The sequence below is a fragment of the Passer montanus genome, unplaced genomic scaffold (assembly GCF_014805655.1).
Source record: "Passer montanus isolate IOZ18808 unplaced genomic scaffold, ASM1480565v1 scaffold11, whole genome shotgun sequence".
NCBI lineage: Eukaryota > Metazoa > Chordata > Aves > Passeriformes > Passeridae > Passer > Passer montanus.
In genome coordinates, this window is record NW_024357613.1 from 20,606,307 (window position 1) to 20,625,615 (window position 19,309).

Sequence of the window (19,309 nt, forward strand, 5' to 3'; positions counted from 1 at the left end):
GACAAATCCTGAGACTTTGCAGTGCCAGGTCAATACAGGGCTTGTATTTGACTGTTAAAGGCACAAACCACATTCATTGGAGGACAGTAGGTGTTGTGTAATCATAATTTTCCTTCTGAATCTGAGACACACAGAGGGTGGTAACTATGGTATGGGACTTCTGGAAAAGCTAAGAACTTCTGTAAATGTAGCAAAAAGCCTGATGGAATACATTAGACTGCTGAAATGGCTCCTTGGTATCTCTATGCAGGTGACTGAATCCCACTCATAACACTATAGCTGGCAACCAAACACTAGAAAACAAAAATAGGCACAAGGCGTTACACACTCCAGATGGCAATAATTAAACCTTTAGTTAGCATAAATGTTCTAAACATAGTTTAACAAGTAGAAAGCACAAAGTTGAGTAAATAAAGCAGATATCAAGGTTGGGGAAGCACTTAGGCAGATATGGATTTGAAAAGAACCTCTAACTTAGTCCAAGAAGATACGAAAATAGTTGCGTTGTAATAGGAGTGTTTCAAGTAGACAGGAGAGCATATATGTAAGTGATAGTGAAAAGGGATGGATTAAGAGAGATAACACATTATTTCCACAAAAAAATTTACAAATACAGTTTATAACTGAGCACTATGTAACAACATCTTTATCGTTATATTCATTCTATCCATTTCAGGGTGAGGGAATGGGAATGGGAAGAGGAATCCAATTCTTAGCTTTAATCAGGAACTAGGTATGATCCATTTTCAGCAGCATTGGTAACTTAGCACAGATAGTCATTAATATTTGTAAGATACTAGATGAAATAAGATGCAAATATTTCCTTCTCATATGTAATAGGTATGCTTGCCCTGAAGGGGAATATCCTGTGATAAGGAAAAAGAAAGATGTGAAAATATGGGAAAAAGTGACATTTTTTGTTTCATCTACATTAAAAATTGAGAGTACCAGTTTCAATACACATTCTTGTTTTTCCTTAGTATCTATTTTAGCTTTCTGCTTTTACCAAGAGCTTTACTGCCTATGCATGGTATATATTAGTTAAAAATTCTAGACATTTTTTTTTCTATGCAGGATCTTGCAATTATACAGTATAAGATGAAAATCAACTGTTATGGATGGTATATATTAGTTACAAATTCTAGACATTTTTTGTTTCTATGCAGGATCTTGCAATTATACAGTATAAGATGAAAATCAACTAAAGTTCTAGTTATCATGTGGAGCTCTTAGTTAACAAACAACACTTATCTCATGCCGATTAACACCTATACAATCTCTCCAAGAAGCAGCATGTAATGTTGCTCTACATGATTCTTCAACTGTCATCTGGAATAAGGAATAAGTACTTTACAAATAAAACAGTCAATAAGATGGTTCTTCCCAGTTCTTTCTTTTTCCACTAATATCTTTTATTGTGTTTTTAGCTCTCCAAGAACTATTATAGCTTTGTCCATTGTTTCACAAAGATGCTCTGACTTTTTCTGTGGAAATGCTGTTTTTAAGAGTTTTAACTGCATTGTGGGCAGTCAAATGCGTCCCTTGACAAATAAACTGATTTGACAGTGTTCTCTACTACTCTTAAATGAAGCTATATGCTCTCCCAAAATGTCTGCACCACAGAAATCACTGTGAATGCTAGTAATCAGGAGAGATTGCAATGTTGTCTCATCATGCTTTTGGGAAATCTAAAGGAACAGGTTTGATTTTAAATGAGTTTTTCCTAGTCATTAAAGGCATTTTTTATATATCACAGTTTGTTCTTGCTGTGGTAGTTCACCAGCCTTCTCCCTGACCCTCACTATGGGAAAACTTTTAGTTTAGAGTTTCTCACATCAGCCAAAGAAACAGTAGCAGTTATTTATTAGTCATGGTCATGGACTGGTAAGCCTGCCTTATGAGGAAAGGCTGAGAGAACTGTTTTTTCATGGAATCACATGGAAAAGATGAGAGGTTGTGAGTACAAGTTGCTCCTGAGGAGATTCTGGCTGGACATAGGAGGACAATTTTTTGCAATGAAAACAATCAGCCACCAGAATAATCTTGACAGGAAAGTGATGGATTGGACAACATTGGATACTTTTAAGACTCAACTGGACAGAGTGCTGAGGCATCTTGTCTAAACAGTGTTTTGCCAAGAAATGTTGAATCACATGATCCTTGAGGTTGCTTCCAACCTGATATTCTGTGAAGTAACATTTTTTCCAGGTGACACTATTGCTTCACTTTTGTAAATCAGTCTGTATTTGGAAGGGATTAATTTTTGTCAGTGTTTCCAAATTTCATAGGGCTTTATACTAGAAGCACCCAGCAGAGCCTGTAGGTGTAAAATACACTACAGATATGAAAAAGAGCTGGGGAAAAAAAGGTTCAATTAAAATTTAAGTCCTTTTGCCTCTACTAGTAGGTCATATTAAAACTTCAGTGTCTCAACTGGTCAAGAGACATGCTTTGTATGTAAAGTCAGGAATTTACTGTAGATCTAATTGGAATGATAAATCTTGCAAAAAATGTAATATTAGTCCAGTTATAGAAGTACTAAAACTTACCATGCAAGTTATCCAAATACTGAAGTTCAATCACAATAATAATAGTTTAATGCTTGAAACTTACAGACAAACTTTATACTTCCATTTGTTTCATTCAGGAGGAGGGGTTATTGTCATCCTGAGTCTGTAGCTATGATATTTTAGTCAAAAAGCCTCTGCTGGGATTTTTCCTGTCCTGAGGAGCTGAGAGCCTCAGGAAAGAAATGTAAACAATAACTCTCTGCTGCTGTGGAATGCAACAGGTGCATCTTCCATTGGTCCATGTGGATTGTTTTCAATTAGTGACCAATCACAGCCACCTGTGCCAAGGCTGTGAGCAGTCACAGGATTTTTGTTATTCATTCCAATTCTATTCTTGTCTTTGTAGCCTTCTGATCTTCTTCTCTCTGTTCTTTTAGTATAGTTGTAATGTAGTATTTTAATATAATATATAACATAATAAATCAGCCTTCTGATGAAAATGGAGTCAAGCCTCATGTCCTCACACAAGGGGCAGCCTAAACAATATGAGTCTTTTGCCAAGAGAATGCAGTGAGGACTTCTTCATTCTTGTACTTGAGGGGCTTATGCCAGGGGACACTTTTAAGCATTTCTAATATGTCCTATACCTTGCTTCTTTTGCTTTTCTGTGTTACATCTGATTTTTTTTTTTTATGGAAGTGGTGTTTTATTTATGTTGGAAGCTTGTCTTTTGTTACTCGTGAAGCCATTTTCACCCAGCTTCAAATATATAATCTCTTCAATGACCAGTAGTTATTCAGTGATCATTTCCTGATAGCCTTGATATCTGATTCTGTGTTTATATTTTTCAAGGTATCAACTGTTATCCAGTATTGCATTCCATAATACCATATAATTTATTCTATGCACAAAAATAAGTGTCACTGGAATACTTTGTTATCACTATCTGAGCCATATTGGAATTATTATAAAAAAAGACATATCAGCACACCATTGTACAATGAAAATCAAAACTCAAACAAATTAGATATGAGTCTACTAAACCTAAAAAAGCTAAAACAAAGCTCTAGGCAAGCCTAAAACAAGTCCAGACAAATTAGGCTTGATAAGCCCCAGTCTACAGCCTTGCAGTGTAAGAACAAACCCTGTGGTTTCTTCTTCAGCAATCCCATATTTACTAAACCAAAGGACTACAAAAGTGAGACACAGGAAAAACTGTGTTGATATTATTTGTAAAAACTGGGAATATATGCTGAAATGCAATTTGTTACACTTCACTTGTTTTTTAACTATTCATAGCCAAAATGATTAACACTAAGAATCAGCTGAGACAAGCCCTGTGAAATGGTCCCTGGGGATTCTAGCAATAAACTGTGGGGAGTAGGAAGGTTGGTCTTCACAAGAAATAGCAGGCGGCTAATAAAGTGCTCACAGTTCTGCATTATGAGTGTTTTATCTGTATTATCAGAGTTGGAAAGGGCAGAGGTCTTAAATATTACCTAAAAAATTAAAGTGGTACAGAACATTTTATAGCAGAAGGGTTAACTGTGTTTAACAGCTCCCTTCTCCTATTCTCCTGCAACATTTTGTGAGCTCTTAACAGATTTTGTAAACTCTATTAATTAAAATCTTCCATTTTCATGTGCATGATTCTCAACACAGTCATGTACACACAGTCATGCACACAGAAGCTAATTTAAATCAAAAACATTGGAAAAGTAAATGAAGAATAGGAAAATAGTGCCTGATATTAATTTGGTTTTTTGTATCCTGGATTTTGAATGAGTGCCTGGAAAGCAGAGAGGTATGTCAAGACCGATATTATGGGAGTTTGCATCAGCTAAGGACCTGTCTTAAGTTATTCCTTCATGTATAAGAACTATTAATAAAAACTTGGAGAGATTCTGTTTGAGAAAGGATTGACCAGATGTTAGCTTTCCTCTATATAAAATCTCACTGCAAATATGGATTATTTTAGCAAACAGCTGAATGGTGGCTTTTCATCAGTTCTACAAGGACACAGGTACACACACACACACACACACATTCTTGCTCCTCCTTTAATTCTGCCCACACTACTGGTGTCTGGTGTGTGAAGAAATACATATAGTTTCCAACTGGGTAGGTTAATAAAATAAAGAAAGGAGTTTCTTAGCTCTAATATATTTTCATCAAGGCTTAGCCATTCTGGCTATTTTACTGTATTCATTGTACCCTGATATTCCACAGATTAACCTTTCCTTTAAGGCTGTCACACCCCACCAACTGTGATTTAGCAAGTACATAATTTATCACTTAATAAGAACGTCCATGTTAAGCACAGTGGGAGCTTTTACTGGCAGTAAAATCTGCTTTTCTCATAGGGAAAATAAAGACTGAATCCAAGTGGACTGAAAAAGTTTAACATCTCTTGTAATGAGAATGACCTTAGAAAGAATGGAACTTTTTATTAGCAAATGTTTAGTATGTGTTGTGATGGTCCCAAAACATTCTTTGAGAATAAAGACTCTAATATGACATACATTAATTAATTTAATTAATTAAACTGTCAACAATTTCCAGGGTAACGCTGTGTGTTCAGAGTAGTTTAAAAAGTAGTTTTATATAGTCCACATTGCACTTATATTATTATAGTCAGGAATAAAGCTCTTAATATAGTCCTTACTGTCCTATGATTCCATGGTCTTTTTCTTCTTTTCTATAGACTTAATTAGTTCTCTGTTCTAGTAACATTTTTACAAGTTAAGAAGAAGGATGAAGAAAGTTGATAAAAAGAAAGCTGAAAAGTTGCAAAGCTTCCAACTCCAATTCTGCCTAAACAATCTGAATCTGTTTTGGACTTTTACATGCAACAGTCCTCCTGTGTGAAGAAGGATGCCTTGCACTAGAGTATATCCAGTTCAATATGCCAATAGGATCACCTTTCAAGGGCATAAAGAAATAAAGAATAAACTTCTTCTATTTCCTTCATTCTTTACAAAGTATTGATATATTAATTCATTCTTTCTTACATTTACCCCTGCAAATATAAATCATAGGTAATTATACATTTGTAATTACATATCAAATTTCTAATATCTTTAAGCTGGTCAGACACTCTTGTAAGCCTATGATAAGTTCTCATTTTTAGTGAAAATAGTTAACATATGGATAAGGTTCCAACCTTGTGGTTTGTAGTTCCTGTTCTAAAAGAAGTTCTGCTAGAGAATACCACTATTAATTACACTGTTAAAATTCATTTTACTCTTGCAAAGATATTCAATGTAAACTAATGATGAATATGGAGAAGTTCCTGACCATCAGAACCAGAAAATTTACAGGATCTGAACTTGGGACTCTTGTACTATAGAGGGTACTGCTCTTTTCAAATTAGTTTTTCTCCAATAACTATTTTCATACCATTCTAAATTGCATTAATAATTTAATGATTTCTCCCATAATCTAAGAAATACAGCAGAAAAAAAAAAAGATGTCTTGTGTTATTTCAGATTATAGATCTGTAATAGGGACTCTGATTCTGATATGACAAGAACAGAACTTTAGATGAATAAATGGTATACCTTTTAAAACAGAATTAGCACACTCAAGTATGCTAATTCAATTTTTTTCTTTTTGATTAATATTGAATATTCTTTAAAATAGAACTAACATTTCCTGACCACCATGGAGAGCTATAATGTATTTTTACTTCATCCTGTGGGAAATTTGTCTTCAGAGTAAATAAACTTGCTTCATTCTAGACAGTACATCCAAGGAGAATACAGAGGAGGAGAAGGAAATAAAAAAGTCAACATGATATGCTATACTTGTAGCTTGGGGAAAGCTTCATTGTCAGTGTTCTAAAATTAAAAATCACAGCATCACCTCTGGGAAGGGTTTTAGAGATAATAATCTCAGAAAAGCTCTCAGGAGACTTGTATAAATTCCTTAGTGGCTGCTTTCTCAAGTTCTCTCCATAAAAACATGCTTCAAAGGAGATCAGGAGAAGAAATTTTCAGTAGTATTAGTGATAAGGCAGCTGACTCTTATTATTTTGAACTTAGAGCCATTTGTCTTAGGAAGACAATCAGTTTAACCCATTTGTGAAACCACAGTACCAAAAAGATCCATGCTGAACCAACATAAGATCCCAGCAATCACTAAGAGTTCACACACATGTGCACACAGAAGTCGATGTTCTTTTTTTCTCCTCAGTTTTTCAGACTCCAAGATCAGAAGAGCACATATTTATTTATTTATTTATGTATTTATTTAATATCATACACATTGATTGGGTTGTCTCCTGCTTCATCAGCAGTATCCACAGTCTTCAGACTAGATGGATGACCACGCAGCAGATAATCTGCTTTCATGTGATACCTTCCTTTTTTCAATGTTTCTTTGGGAATTCCTGCATCTGAGTGTAGTATGATAAAAGCCCAAAACCTGTAGCCAGGAAAACCTGCATGGGACAGTGACTACCAAGGTAAGCTCATTATGTGACCTGTCCAGCACCCATGATTTTGTGTTTGTTGAAGGCCATGGTAAAGCTCACTATGAAAGGTGTTTAAAATGTATGATGCAAAGTTTGGAATAGTGGAACATTTTAAAAAAAGGTTTCTCAGTTGAAGTGATTTGCCTGTAAAAGTTAATTCTAAAGCAATGAAGAGCTTGGCCTTTATTAGATAATTATAAAAACTTCCTCTCTGACTCTTCTATCAGCTTCACAGTAACTTGCCCATAGCTATTAACCTCACTTTTAATGAAACAAATAAAGCAAAACTTTCAGTAACTTTAACAGATGAAACAAGAATGCTATAACAGATTCTACTGTCAATAGACTTTTATATGACCAAGTTCAATGTTATAGTAGTCAACTGTATTATTGTGAGAAATAGAAGGAAAAAACAACCCCAAATCATTCCTGAAAATTATATTTTATAATTCTGCCTTAAGGTTTTTGTTTAGTTTTTCAGTTTTTACAGAATATGCCTTAAGTACAGATCAATTCATGAGGAAATTCATGTTATATTAGTGTTTTCTGAGATAAGTTCCTTACCAAGGTTCTGGCAAGCCCTCAAGAGGACTTGTCTTAATTGCCATAAACAGAACTAATTCTTGAGGCAGGAAAAGAAATCGAGAATTTCACTACTTATGTAGAAATCATTTGAAACACAGAACCTTATAGTGGTTTAAACTTGGCAAGCTACCAGATGCCACCCAGCTACTCTTTCACTCCTCAGTAAGATGGGGAGAGAAAATAAGATGGAGAAACTCAGAGGTCTAAATAAACACAGGGAACTACTGGCTAAAAGTCTTGACTTGGGGAAATTGAATTTGTTGCCAATTTCAAATAGAATAAGATAGTCAGAAGAAAAAAAAAAAGACAAAAATAAACCATTTTTCTTCCACAATTCCATCTTTTTTTTTTTTTTCACAGGCTTAAGTTCACTCCCTTTTCCCAACTCCTGTACTACTTCTTTCCCCAGGTGGTTTAGGGATAATGAGGAATGGGTTGTTGTGGTCATTCATTGTGTAACCTGATGACAGTACTTCACATATACATGTGAATATACTTGTGTATTGAGCTAATATACATAGGCAGATGTGTAAGATAAGATAAAACCCACACATTAGAGCAGCTAAGTTTGAAAGAAATAAAAAGATCTGAACATTCAGAACTTTATGAACATCACATTGTAACTTTGAAATGAGACATTTCATTTTCCAAATGAATGTTGATAGGGCCAGGATTTTGGTTTGTTCATGTATATCTTGAGAGAAAAATTCAGTTAAATAAAATGATGCTTGGTTTTTTATATTTTGTCTGTGAGCAAACCTACTTAAAAGGGCAAAAATGATGCATTGGCTTCCAGTAAATTGAAATTTACTATCCAAAAGGTTAGCTGTTAGAGAGTAAAGTATGATAAAGACTGAATTTTTTATTTATCACTCTAGAAAAATTCCCCCCTGCCAAAAATTTAAAGCTTTAAGAAATCATTTTATAATGGTAGGTATATTTAAAATTAATTATTTTTTCTTTAAAATTAAAATTAAAAAGGTTCTGCAGAAGTTTGTAGTGCTAATACTTCTCATGAAGGTCATGCCTCAGTAGTGCTAAGGTTTGTCTATTTCACAGGAAATGTCTTTAATAATTCTGAAGCTGGTTAAATTATCTGGTTTTCCTTGCTCTTCCTTTTTTCCTTTCTAAGGTGGCACATGAGTATCGATTAAATGAATTATAAGGTCCATGTTTGATCGATTTTTCACTTTTTTAATTTAGACAGTAAAACTTTCTATCACATTTGAAGTTAAGAATTATGATTGTGATAATAGAGGTATGATTCCCCTGGAAGTCAAAAAGGAAAAAGTTACCTTGCAAATGTCAAGGCACCTTGTGATCCAAGATGATTAAAACTAAACTGTTTGCTATATGAATCTCAAGGTGCTGCTATATCTCAGCGTCCATGACATTTAGCCAGTGACTTTTCATAGCTTGTTAATAATGTATAGCAATTCCAGTGTAAATTTGCAGTGACAGATCTGGCCTGTTACAGTAGAGCAGTTAACTAGACTTATTTTGGACAGAAAATGCAGATTTGGAAAAAAATCATGACAAATGTCAAAAGAGATTGCACATTTACAAGACAATTTTAGCTAGGGCATTTGCTCAGGAGATATGCTTTTCACATTCATCTATTATTCTGCCCAATATCCTAATTATCTAACCTGGAGGTATTAGCAAAAAATTAACAAAGTCATCAAGGTTAACTCTCATGAAGAAAAACTGATGTCCCCAAAAAATACCATAGTGTGGACTCATCCACAAAATTCATTGATTTTACCAGGTTGACTGAGTCACATAAGCAGGTAAAGGTTACCGCATAAACATTCTCCTCTAAGTACAATTGCTGTTAATCATTGCTCCAGATAAACCTAATAAACTTCTGTGCTGTAGAAACCATGTTTTTTCTGAACCTCATATCTCACTGATACACAAATTATTCATAAGCTGTAAAAGGTCACAAGGCAGATGAAGAAAGAGAGGGAGAGAGAAGGAAAAGGGTACAGAAAAAAAATGGACTCAAATGATGAGATACAAAACAGACTCAAAGAGCAGTGGGTTACAAGAGAAGATAAATCAGTGTTGTAGAGAAAAATGCGGCTGACGTTTGGATTCTTGTAGATTTTCTCTGAGGCTGAAAGTTTACTAACAAAGAAAAAAAAATTACTGTGACCATAGCAAGAATTTTCATAGATCAAAATCCTTCATTTAATTCCCTCTTTCAGTCTCTGTTCAGCTATTGCTTCGGCATATGCTCAAATTAAGATAATTACTCCTGATAATGATTGATGTAAAGGCACAACACAAAAGGGATTATATTTGCACCACAGTATGTCAGCATCTTCTATGAGATAAAAAAATCTGTGGGGAATGACAGAAAAAAGAAAGATCTTTGTCAACATCCCTAAAACTGGTCATAAATAAATTGTGAATGCATTATTCTTATAGCAAATGACCGCTACTTTTTGCTGCCTTTCAGTACAAAACTACTGATCTTATGTTGATCCTTCTGTAAGTTTAAAAGCTCAGACTTCCCAGTGCACTAACTTACTTTGTTAGATAAGCCCTAGGAGTTATTTGCTGATAAACCTAGAAATGCATTTACTTATAAAGACATACATTGTTTTCTATTAGATGGTAATCGACATACAAGATTTGCAATGATCATACCTTCATATGAAAGCTATCTAATAGTCTCTGTTTTTCATTTACAGAATGTTCATATCCCAAACAACACATAGAAATATGTTGCAGAGTGTTTCAGTTATTTTTACTTCTATTTATAGCAACAAGAAACATATTCCATACCTACTTAAACTTTCTAATATCAGTTGTTTTGAGATTCTACTGTTTCTGTCCCTTCTAATGTTCTAGAAGGAATGACAGAAGGGAAGTAAGAATGTGGAGAGGCAGAACAAAAATACTTTTTTATTTTTTTTAAAAGGAATAGATATGAAGGAAGGGAAGGTGGGAGTGCACAAAAGCTGAAGATTATTGAAGTGCTTGTCAAATCCTAAGAAAAGTTAACTATATTAAAACTTTTAATAAAGTGTAAAGTTTTTTGCAATTTTAGGAAATTTGTGAAAGCTGCTGATTCTAAGCTGTTGCTTCATAGTTGCTTCATAGTTGCTCAGAATAATTTAGTTAAGAACTTGGCTGTGTTTGCAGCAATGAAACTCTTTTTATATTGCATCATGCTTTTTCAACAGAAACAAATTGAATACTGTGATATTCAATTTTTTCAGTTTTTACAAAAAAAAAAAACAAAAACCACAACATTTTGTTAAATGCTTCCAATATTCTAAAGTATTTTATAAGTTGAATGAATGTCTGACATTGGAAAAAGGGCACCTTGTACATATTGATATATGTAAGACTTGATATACTGGATATCTAGGTGCTTTCATGGGTTTTAGCCTTCCATCTAAATTTCAATTTGAAAGCAAAGTCCTATTTGTAAAACTTTTTCATTTCTGGTGGTGCCACAATCACTTTACATGGTATGATAAATTTAATAAATATTTGGAAATCTTGCAATACAAAATAGGTTATTTTTCCCAAACATTTATATGTATACACACACACACATATATAAATATATATATTTTTCTACCTCAGTGTCTATAGAGTTAGGCCCATGGTTATATAGTTTATACCTCTGAAGTTTCAAGGCTTTGTAGAGCCTTGAGTCTCTGAAGTCTCAAGCTTTTCTGAGTAGGAAATTACACAGAGTTCATCCAGGCTGTAACCTGCAATATGTAGCTGATTCCATACTATTGATTCTCCATGGGAGTTATAGGAACCTGCTCCACTAATCATTTTTGCTCCAAATAGTTATGGCCACAGGAGCTCAGTTAACTGTTCTAGTCTTTACTGGTGTCTACTCCTCAGCAAGTATATACACCACATATCAAAATGTGCCCAACTGAGGCAGCCAACAAGAGAGTTCTTAACAAGATCTTTTTTCAATATTTGACTTTTACAGAATAAAATATCAACCTCACATATGTTAGATACACATAGGTAGTTGTTATCTTCAGATGTTTTACACAATTGTACATTTTTCCCAATTTATTTTGCAAATTCTTTTTTATTGTTAAGATAAAATACGTACAATTGCACCAAAGCATGAAGTTAAATTGAATTTAAACTGGCATAGTATTGCCTGTGTCTAGTTGTCTTTTTCCCCTAATAGAATATTCTTTCTGTCCTTTTCATGTCTGGAAAAATTTGCTCCCTTCAATCTGGTTTTTTTTTTGGTATTTTAATTTTTTTTCTTTAATATGCTCTGTAGACAGTGTGAAGACAAAGGTATATGAAGAAAACGAAGATTTCAGTGAGCAGAATCATCCTCTGCATTCCTTATCCCATCGAGCATAGGATTGGGTGGGATAGCTAGGGTGATTAATGCTGGGTATGTGAAGTTGTGTTCTAACTTCTGGGCTTTGACATTTACAAATAGGATCAAAGGATGAAACTGTATCTTCTCAGTGAATTTTTTTCAATGTTTTTCAACCAAAAAGCAGATGGGCTTATGGCGCACTCATTAAGGTGTATTTTCCATCCTTTTTCTCTCATATATTATGACTAGATATTTGAAAAGTAGTAGTGCACACTTCAGCTCGTTTGTTTTCCAAGCAGTGTGCCATAGCTGTCATCTGTAGTTGATGTAGACTTTGACAAATCTGTTCTGTTGTTATTTTCTTGGTAGATTGCAAATTGCCATTACCCAGAGTGTATTCCATAAGAAGTGAAAAAACCATAGTCTAATAGTCACAGAAAAAGTAGACCAAAGTATAATTCCTGATACACAGTTGAATAACGGCTCAGGAGGTGTCACATACATGTGTTTCATTGTCCATCGTCCTCTTTTGCTTCATAATGTGGAAAGCTAAGGTAGGCACTGCAGGTACCTCATTCTAATTATACCTGTTGAGTTCACTCAGTGTAGCACCTTGAGGAGTAGGTGACATGGCTACTTGGATTATGTACTACATAATAGTAGTACATATATCCAATAATTATGTACTTTGGATTATGTATTACAAAGGTACTTGGGTAATGTACTCATCTCCCTCTTAAGTGAGGCATAAACCTTTATCCTTTTCAGTAGACTCAAGACAACATAGAAGGTGTGCCCCACCCAGCTACTAAAAGGACTCTTTGAAAACATTGTCTCATGTGAAATATATCCATGTATCCAACACATCTGTAAATTTTATTAATATCATTTTGGGACTCTGTTTTTTAGAACACATTTGCATATATCCATAAATCTGTGTGTATATAAACACAAAAACATGTTTTAATAATGAGATTAGCAGGATTTTTGAACTTCATTAAAGGTCTTGTAAGTCTTGTAAGCTACATGTTGAAATCATATGGAACTACTTTGATACAATTGTCACATAGAATTAACAACCACAAAAATACAGAAGAGGTTTTTTTAAGAAAACTAATATTTTATAACTACAATAATAATTAAAGCTTGGGCCCTGAAGATTAGCTTTTATGCTGTAGTTTATATTTGATAGTACATGTTTGTCAGCAAGCAGTTTTTCAAACACAGGCTGCAGTTACTTAGCTAAATTATTTTAGTAGACAATCTCCCAAGAGTACATAAAGAAAGGTTTGTATTCACCTTGATAGAACCGGTACACTCTAATTGAGACTGTTATGTTTGATTTTAGTCCAGATGTGAAATGTTTGGATGGGTTTTACCATCATAAATCAGCGTATATCAAAACATGAAGCTTGGAAGTGTTCCAGTAAAATACCTTGAAACAGAAAGTAATATATGATGTCCTGTTAATGCACACATTTTAGACACATTGTTTCCACACAAGGTCTATTTTATATGATGTTTATGCAGAGTTTGACACTTTGAAATGTTGTTTTCTTCAGGTGTCTTGCTGGATTTTCTGGACAATTTTGTGAAATAGAAGTTAATGAGTGTAATTCATCACCTTGTCTACATGGCTCAACCTGTACTGATCATATCAATGGATACACTTGTAAATGTCAACAAGGTAACTGCCATATGACAGAGCAATCTTAAACAATGATAGTTTTGAATTATCAGTGTTACTAGTGAGAAAATTAGTAAACCACATCAACCTCTTTTGTTATATATTAACTATAAGGTACAAAATGCTATCTCTTTGGCAAGCTGAAATCTAAAAAAAATTAACTACTCCAGTAAGCATATGAGAAAGGCTTCAAAGTAAAGCCAGCTCACTGAGGGAGTCTGAAGTATTATCTAGAGCCAGGTTTATTGTTTATGATCTTTGCTAATGTAATTTACTGACCAAGCCATCAAAAAGTCAATGTTTAACAGCAAAATAACTTTACTACCCATAGAATGAGATTGACTGAGAAGAAATTCTGAAGACTTTAATTAACATTTTGATTATTATCCTTAGTGTTGGTGTTGTAAGGCATACCTATGCTTATTCCGCTGGCAGGGGTTAAAATAAATTTTTTTAAACATTAAAAATAGAATGAAAAAAGGCACTTGCTTAAAAAGTGTTTCCTAACTCTGACAGAGACTAACTAAAACAGGTCTAGTGGCTAATGAAAACATAAGACATTTAGTATTTATTCAAAAGCAAAGGTCAAAATCAGCCTGCATTGTCATGCAATCACAAATTTAATCTGTTCAGGACTGCTTAAAATCTCCCGTCATGTCTACTAACAAAAATAATTTTCTCAACATAAGTAAGATTTCTAATCCATATACATAAGTAGCATTCTGCTCCATAAATTACTCTTAAATTAAGAAATATATGAGTACCTGCCTCCTGAAACTTTAATTTTTCAGTTTAAATCTATTTAATATTTTACTCACTTCTTCTGCTGAATGATTTCTGTGATATTACTGACACAAAGTTTCTTACTGGCAATTTTAGAGATAATTTAGGTATCTGGATGATAAATAGTCTGTTAACCCATAATATTTCCATATATCCGATCTAGTTACTTTGTGTCAAAATATGTTCACATTGTTGGTTTCAATTTACAAGCAAAAACATGTTAGCAAACTCTCCTGAAGTTGTGACCATACACTTCTCTAGAGTCTTTCCACTCATTCTTGCTCTGCATTTATAAGAAAGCACATAGCAAACTGAATATGAATATCTTTTTCATTTTTTTTCATTCTGAGTTTGTCTTAATGCAGCTTACAAAACTATATAAAAAAGATCTTCAAAAAATTATGGAAGATACTGAAGCAAATGCATGTGTATAATGATAGTCAATTTGGCAGTCATTTTGATAGTCAATTTATTAGTTTGTTTAATTGATAATAAAGAATGATTTTCTAACTTGTAAGACTTAAATTTAAGTATCTTTGGCTTACTAAAGGCTAATTATGTGTAGGACTATGTTGATTACAGCCTAATATTTTAGCAACTTTTTTTAATGTCAGAGAGATACTTGATAATTCAGAAAAAACACTATAGTTCTGATGTATGAACCAATGAGTGAAATTTTTTTGGACTTTTTCATACAGAATTCATTATAATAAAGATCTTTCTGACCTTAAAAAATTTGAGTCATGACCTAACTTCAGTACTACATATCCACCTGGTACTGCATATGGCCATATCCCCCTCCACCAATATTAATGACTTAAAAACATAAAGATGTATTTTTCAGTCATTAAAATGTTTCACACAGAATACATTGCCAAGTCCATTTTTTCCTTATTTTTAAAGCTTATTAAAATAAGACATCAAAGATATTTTAATATAGGTATTTAAAAATTGCTCACTAGCCAAGAACTGTGACTGCTGTCTCTGTACAACATAGAAACTTTTGGTATAAGTAGGAGAAAGTCTTCTGGGGCTTTGGAACTCACTCCTACAGCTAACACGTTTTAAATACTCCCAATCCAAGCATGGCTGACTTTCTTTTATATTCCTTTTAATACCATGTGTTAGTAGGGGTGAAAGATCTGTAAGTCACTATTCCATTACGTAAAAACACAGAAGAAAAAACACATGCATTAAGTATATACATCATTTTTACATATCTTGAAGGGTTTTTTTAAATTAATATGGTATTTTCCAATGTTCTTTGAGTCTCTAAAACAGCTGAAGATATGAGAATTTTACAGCTCTGAAAAGGGATGAATTTGGAGAGTCAGGGGAACCTTTGAGAGGAGAAACTTTTTTCAAAGTTGCACATCTGAAGCAAGGGATTAGAAGAAAAAATATCATCCAGAGAGAGAAAGTAGAAATACCTAGGGGGAAAAAATTGGCATTTTTTGCAGTCTCTGACTGTTCACATATAATAGATTTTATATTTCTCTTCTTAGCTTCACCTATAGAAATATGGAGCTGGGATTGAGGATTTTTTGGGCTATAAAGGCAACAATGGGAAACAACTGGGCAGGTAGTCTGATATACCTCTCAACAGATTCCCTGTTGTAATTTAATGAAATGGAAAAGGGATGGTACCAAGACTAAAATAGGAACTAGGCAGATGATTGCAGCTTTCCAAAAACCTCCAGAGAACAAAGTGAAGCATGTGGTGACAGCATGTGATACCAGGAAAGGGAATGGATTTAGCTCTGACAAATGCATTTTGTAATGGATCATGAATTTTGTCAGCTATTGTCCCAGTAGCAGGCCCCATACCCTTAGAATAATAGATGCATGTTCAGGTTCTGTGCCTGCAGCTTCAGGCTGTTCAGGTGCAGAAGCAGCATGGAGATGTAAACTGTGTTCTAACAGCACCTCAGACAGCTCAAAAGCAACAACAGCAGCTGTTGGAATTAATAGTAGGCTCATGGTTAAGTCTTTAACTGGGCAGGCTGCTCTTCTACCAGGGCAGCTAAAGCAAGACTGAAACGTGGCAGGTGAATCCATTTGATGCATAGTCTGAGGCAAAGTCTGAGCAGTGGCAACGAGATTTTTAGCAGCCAAGAACTGCTAGGGGACTTGTGGAGCCATTGGGTTTGCTTTGTTAGTTTGTTTAGAAATAGTAAAATGGAGAAAAAACAAATCTGTAATGGGTGGTGGGAATATCATGGCAGAAAGTCTGGTGCTCTTCATTAACTAGCCATATTTTGCAGAGTTCTGGGTTTGTGTTTACCAAGCAAATGGACTGATTCCATTTCAGCTTAGCCTACAGGGAGCAAATTCAAGACAGGTTTAAATTACATGATCTAAAACACAGCTTCAAGATGAGAATTTAGCCTCTAATGTATGGTGTACTTACTTGTAAAGGAGATTTTAGTTAGAAATGTACATTAATAAAATTTCCAGTAATCTGACTAATGAACTGTGAGAAGACAGAGTCTCATAGTGTTCAAACACAAAGTATTTGCTCAGAAAATGTCCTCTTCATTGATCTGGTACAGTAATCTCAGAGTTTCTCTTTTAAACTTTTTTCCGTTATTTTTTTCAACTCTGAGAAACCAAAGCCCAAAAAATCCATAATTCACCCCATAATATATCTCCATATATGTGAGAATGGATGATAGTTACCCATACCTTTGTTCCACTGACCCTCAGTAAATGGATGTAGATTTTAATAAGTCTTGCTTTGGGATTTTCTTTGCTTTTTTCTGACAGGATGGGAAGGCCTCCATTGTGAGTTGGATGTTGATGAGTGCATGTCCAACCCCTGCATACATGGTATCTGTGTTCAGAAGGAGCCCAGCTTTGGTTATTCCTGTTTTTGCAAGCCAGGATTTGTGGTGAGATGCTGAAACTCTTTATCTTTCCTTTTACCTGGCTGTTCAAAATTGCACAGAAAATACTTTTTATTTTTAAGCTTGCTCAGAATTGTTATTATACTTCTTGAACTAAATGGAATCACAGAAGTGACACATGCTTTGTTACAGGAATTCACCAGGAATTTCTCCCTGTTCCAGTGACCCTTTGTCTACAATTTTGTAAAGTCTTTATTTTACCATAAGGGCTTGGTAGGTAAAAATGGATCTTAAAAGTGCAAACAATATGACTAAATTTACTGACAAACTATCCTGGGAAAGAAAAACTATCCAATAAAAATTAATACCATTTTTGAAAGGTGGATTTTAGACAGTAGTATGGGTAACATTGATACTTCCCACAGAGAACTGCTCCCTTTTTGGGTTCTAAAGCAGATTGGCTTTCAAAACAATGTCAAGTAGTGATGAAGGATACATCACTTGAAGGCCACAGTCTTTTCATATGAGAAACAGTTTGATCTTTATGTTACAATAATCTCATTTTTTCCTGAAATATTCATGCTTATGAATTCTTCTTACATGACCAATTGTACTGGAGAAGATCAGGTTCACAACTTTTTTACCATTTATGTCTCACCAAAAAAACCCAAAAAAACTTCCGAATACCAAATAAAACCACCAGAGAGAAAGATTAAAATCTGTTTAGAGAATTTTTTTTTCAATTAGTACAAAATTTATTGGTACAAGTCAGTGTTGTGTGACACTATAGAGACCAGAAGAACAAATAAACCCAGAAATGGTTTAGAAGGAGAATACATTAATTGTTATTCAAACTACTCTCCTGAATGTTACCCTGGCCCAGGGAGTCTTTGATTTACTTACTGCCAAAAGTTGGAATGGTATATCTGGTGAGTTACCAGATGCTAACTCTGCTTGTTTTCTTCCTGCTTTCTTCCCAAAGTATTCATTAATAGCTCACTGATGATGAAGCTAGATAGATATTTGACCCATGGGGGCAGTTTTTCTACTAGTTCATAGCTTGAGTATTAATTGTACATTATGTTGCAGAAAAAGCAAGCCCTTGCAGAAAATAACAAGCCTTTGAAGCACCTGAAATTTAAGATGCATCATCTTTGCTTTTTATTCCATTATTCATTTTTCCATCTTCAGTCCCTCCAATTCCACTGTGCTTTGGGAAGAAATATAAAAGTAAGAAAACACGGTGGGGGAACCACCATAGAAACATTTTTAACATACCTATCTTCGGTGTCAAGGATAAGAAGTTATGGTCTAAACACCTCAAGAGGTATATTTGTTAGGTACCAATGGGTTCTGGTTCCTAAGCATGAGTAGGTGTGGAGTGGAAACAGCAAAACTCATAGAGAAATAAGTATTCAAAAGACTCCAGCTACAGTGTGTATGTAAATCTTCTGTAGTCTATGTCTGTACTGCTATCCAAAGTATGGATCATAAAGCATAGATTGTGAAATCTCTCATAAATTTTCAGAAGAAAAGCATAGTCAGTGGTATATGAAATAAATGTTTACTTTTTAAGTGGAACCATCTACAGACATATACCTACTTTTAAATACAATCTGCATGGATTCTATCCCCCTGCATGGAAACTGTTAAAGCATTAACAGGCACTTTCAGTGCTATAAAATTTATCTATGGCTACTTAATGTACCCTTCATGCACACTGGAGGTTATCCACATCTGCTTTGTTTCTATGAGTCATAAAATCGTAATCAAATGCTCTTTGCCATTAAATGTAGCAGTCATAAAAATGTACTAATCTGTCACAGGAAAGTCAAAATGAAACATAAGTTTTATAGGATTAAGAATGATTATGAGCTTGCTCAAACTGATAATTTGTTCTATGTGCGGAATTAGAAAAGAGCAAGAAGGAAATGCATGGAAACTGACGTATTAATTGCCCTGTTTTTCCTTTGTGCTTTGGAATACTGACACAGTGAGTGATTTTATAAGACGCCATGAATTTACCAGATAGCTTGTCTGCTTGCCTAAAGAAATTAAGAAGTTGATTGAAACAACGTGAATGTATCAAAATTACTC

The 19,309-nt window shown here is 34.2% G+C and overlaps 1 protein-coding gene across 1 annotated transcript in view; it reads left to right on the forward strand.

Moving 5' to 3' along the window:
* Positions 1 to 19,309, forward strand: part of EYS (eyes shut homolog) — a 708,088-nt gene that overhangs the window by 353,044 nt on the left and 335,735 nt on the right. The window contains exons 28-29 of the mRNA XM_039729652.1: positions 13,459 to 13,583; positions 17,133 to 17,257. Coding sequence (XP_039585586.1) covers positions 13,459 to 13,583; positions 17,133 to 17,257 — 250 coding nt within the window. The remainder of the gene's footprint in view (positions 1 to 13,458; positions 13,584 to 17,132; positions 17,258 to 19,309) is intronic.